Genomic DNA, 4,333 nt, shown 5'->3' on the forward strand with positions numbered 1-4,333 from the left:
AAGTTATTGAATAATTTTCAATATGTAACCCTTATTAATCAGTTTATAATTTTTATTAATTAATATATAATTTTAATAAATAAAGTGGTATTTTTAATTTTAGAGGATGTACCTATAAAGAATGAATTCAACCCAAAAACTTACAGTTGTTAAGTCGAAAGTTATATCTTACGATTTTATATACTTATAACACACGTCACCTGGGACACCGAGGCTTGATACCATGTAGGTATCAATTTATTAAACCAAAAATTTAAGTTTGGCAGTTTAGGTTACATAATAATTATATATATATATATATATATATATATATATATATATATATATATAGAGGGAGTTAACCGTTTAACACCCGGTGTTATGAAATTTGACACCTATTGCTAATTTGAAATTTGATCTAACGACTCATCTCAAAAAGTCGAATCCTACCTCATATATATATATATATATATATATATATATATATATATATATATATATATATATATATTGAAAAAGATCAACGACTCTTGATCTTTGAAAAAGCATGTGGCATCATTGATCTAGACTTTTTGATAATCAATTTTTGCATAACGACTCTTAAAAGAACTTTGGTGCGAGGTGGTGTCAAATTGGAAAAACATCACTTTTATCATTGTGACTAATATAGTGTCACCATACAGACTATCAATATAACCTGACGGTGGACAATCAAATTCCTGGATTACCCAAGAGAAACCATAAGAGTAAGAGGCTAGAAAGTCCGCTACTCTATTTCCTTCACGGTGAATGTGAGACATATAAATCTGCCAATCTCGCTGCATCAAATTTCGAATACGATTCACCAAATTAGCCGCAGGGTAATCATGGTGGCACCCATTTGTAATGAGCTGTTGAGCTGAAAGAGAATCTCCTTCGAGCCAAACTTGCCTAAAACCTCTATCCCAAGCTAGCTCCAAACCAACCAAGCAAGCCCATAACTCAGCATGCAAAACTGTACCTGAGCCTAAATTTTTACAGAATCTGACGATCCAAGTTCCTGAGGCATCGCGAAAAACTCCTCCACACCCAGTCCTAGTACCATTAGCATCACATGCACCATCAACATTAAGCTTAACCCAATCCACAGGAGGACAACACCAAGCAACCAATCTCTCTATTCGATTCCTTGGTTGATTGCCCGCTCCAAAAACAGGGTTAGCTGCAAGAGCGACACTATCTCTGAAACCAATTGCTGAACGGATAAGTGAATAAGCATTCTGGCGATCACCTTCAAAAACCCAAGAATTCCTACATTTCCAAATTTTCCAGGCTAAGATTCCAAATAAAAGAGGCCAGTCCGACCCCATCCCCCAATCCTTTGAGCTGTCTAAATTAGAAATGATCCAATTGTGCAGGTTGAGGTTGAAAAATTCACGCTGATTTATATGAGGCATTATCATGCACCATACTTCCTTTGATTGTGGACAGTCGCGAATAGTATGAAGGATAGTTTCACTAGACTGATTACATCTAGGACACAGATCTGAAAGAGCCATATGGCGGCGGAGTCTACAAACATTAGTCATCAGCTTCTCCCCTGCCATTAACCAATGAAAAAAGCGAATTCTTTCTGGCCCCTGCCATCTCCAAACACTTTCCCAAGGAAACTGTTGGATTGTAGTATCTTTGATGGCTAATATTGCATATGCTGACTTAACAGTAAACTTGCCATCTGTCGTTCCATTCCAAATTAAATGATCCTGGCCATCTTGACTAGAAGGAGGAAGAAAATTCATAAATCGATGCAGCACAGAATCTGGAAGCAATTGTCGAAGAGAATTCCATTTCCATTGCCCCAATTCATCCACGTAGTCCACCACCTTCTGAAGAGTATCACTAATAGAAAACTGAGAACCTGCATATGAGATCAAAGGACCACAATCGGGCAGCCAGCTATCAAGCCAGAACATAGTGGACTGACCATTGCCTAACTGCACCCGACTATGATCCATTATAATATTCCAATGACGCGTAATTCCCTTCCAAAGCTGGGAGCTGTTGTTTGGAGCATGAATAATTGGTGTCATGCCTGCCTCCACATTGTACTTAGCACGTAAGAACTTTGACCACAAGGCATCTGGATGAGCTACGAGGTTGAACCCAACCTTCATGATAAATGCTGAGTTCATTTCCCTCATACTCCGCAGTCCAAGGCCTCCATTGTTTTTATCCATGCAAATCTGCTTCCAGGCCACAAGATGAGAACGTCTAGAGTGTGGAGATGAACCCCAAACAAAATTTCGAATCTTCCTATCAATCTCTTCACAGGTGACTTGCGGTAATGAACACACCTGCATTGGATATGATGGGATTGCTAATAACACTGCTTTAGATAATGTTACAAGTATATCTCTTAATCTCTTAGGTTTCAAAGTTTTTCTTAACATCATTATAGTTATAACTGTATAACCATAACGAATTTAAGTAATGAATTGTCTTAATGAAATTTTGTTGCTTAATATTTGTGGATATCAATCAAAGCAACTGTATGTCCAACCGTTTAGTTAGACAATATGGTGGTTTGATATAACTGTATACATTAATGAAGAGTTAGAGAGATAGAGAGACAAAAAAAAAAAAAAAAAGAGATAGACAGACACAAATATTTCACATGGTATGTATTTTTCTTCAATAAGACAGTTTCTGAAAACAAAATTCTTTGAATAAAACAAAATTTATATACTTCGTACATACCACTAATTTTTATAAGTATTAAGGGAAGATTATATTTACATATTTTTTGTTTATAAACTCCTACAAACTATACTGTGTCTAATCAATAAGATATTCTTGAGTAAAGTATTACCAGTCAAACATGATATAATTTGTAAGTTTATAAAAAAAAAATAAAAAATTTGTCAATATAACATTACTCAACTATCAAATATGAAACTTCAAGTCAGCGATTTATTCTATTCAACACAACCCAAATTATAGAGAAGGCTTCGAATAAGATCCACCTTAGAACAACCCAAATTCATATTTAAATAAGAACCTATGTCAGCGTTTGAGGCCAATAAATTAAGGCAAAGAGTGGAAGATGAAGAGGCCACAGAAAGCATATGCCCAAAAATGTCTTCCCCTTTCTTTCAGAACCAAGATTGTGAGATTTTGCAGGAGCCTTCTGACATTTTGTTCGAATCATGTTCAAGCAATGGTGTTCGTGACTCTATCTATGATTCTCTTTCCTTCGATATGGTTGACTTCTCCATGGATTCACAGTCACCAATCAAAGGAAACCACAACGAGCGAAAGCAATTGGTGGTTAAGTCTGAAGGTAAACAAGAGCACACTGAGAAAATGTCGTATATAGGTGTAAGGAAAAGGCCATGGGGAAAATTTGCAGCAGAGATTAGAGATACAACGAGGAATGGCACAAGGGTTTGGCTTGGAACCTTTGATAGTGCTGAGTCTGCTGCTTTAGCTTATGACCAAGCTGCATTTTCCATGAGAGGCCATAATGCTCTACTCAATTTTCCGGTCAAAAAAGTCAAAAAATCTTTGCAAGAAATTGAATATGGTTGCTTGCAAGGGTGTTCTCCTGCACTTGCACTCAAGGAGTGGAATTGCATGCAGAGAAAATCGTCATCAAAAGCTGGAAAGTGTAAAGAGAAACAGGAATCAGAGGAACCAAAACCAAATGTGATGGTGCTAGAGGATTTGGGAATTGAATATCTTGAGCACCTTCTAAGCATATCCGGTCAAAGTGCAAGCCATAGCAATTTCGAATAAATCTGTTGGAGCCATGTAAAGGAAGAAAATGGTGTTGGAGAGTCGCCTCCTATAAAAGGTCCGAACGACACTGGTCGGGTAATCCATGAACAGGATATATCCTAAAGAAAAAAAAAAAAAATTGCAATTTTTTTGTTGTTGGTTTCAGACTTTCAGCTAATGTTGTCAACGAATTCAAGTGATAGAGACTCGTCATAGTATTTGAGAATCATGATGCTGTCAACCTGTACAGACTATAGAGTTTATGGAATTTGCTGACCAAAGAACTGCATCAAATCGGTGACGCTCTTCTCTAGTTGAACCCGAGTTCTTTCTCTCAAGCTAATTTATATTGTTACTCGTTTTTCTAGTTTTCGCCTTTGATGTGTTTGAAATCTGTTCTTGTACCAAATATTGTCCTTCATCCTGCAGAGGTTTATTTTAGGTGTTGCTGCGCACCCAATTAGTTTAACAATCGTTGTATAGTTTTTTCCAGGACATATTCAAGTCAAGAGACATGCTGATCAAAAGGATCAAGTTTACCTCACTTTCTACCATGCTATAGCAATATTTATCTTTACACACATATGTATTGAAAAAT

General features: G+C 36.5%; 1 protein-coding gene across 1 annotated transcript; it reads left to right on the plus strand.

The window, feature by feature from the left end:
- The first annotated feature begins 3,018 nt into the window (after window positions 1-3,018).
- LOC133303291 (ethylene-response factor C3-like) lies at window positions 3,019-3,753 on the plus strand. The gene has a single exon (XM_061503175.1). It carries the CDS (start codon window positions 3,019-3,021, stop codon window positions 3,751-3,753), a length of 735 nt encoding a protein of 244 aa, XP_061359159.1.
- The last annotated feature ends 580 nt before the right edge of the window (window positions 3,754-4,333 follow it).

Source organism: Gastrolobium bilobum, unplaced genomic scaffold (assembly GCF_033153095.1).
Source record: "Gastrolobium bilobum isolate Gb01-03AN ecotype WA unplaced genomic scaffold, APGP_CSIRO_Gbil_v1 utg8503, whole genome shotgun sequence".
In the NCBI taxonomy this organism is placed as follows: Eukaryota; Viridiplantae; Streptophyta; class Magnoliopsida; order Fabales; family Fabaceae; genus Gastrolobium; species Gastrolobium bilobum.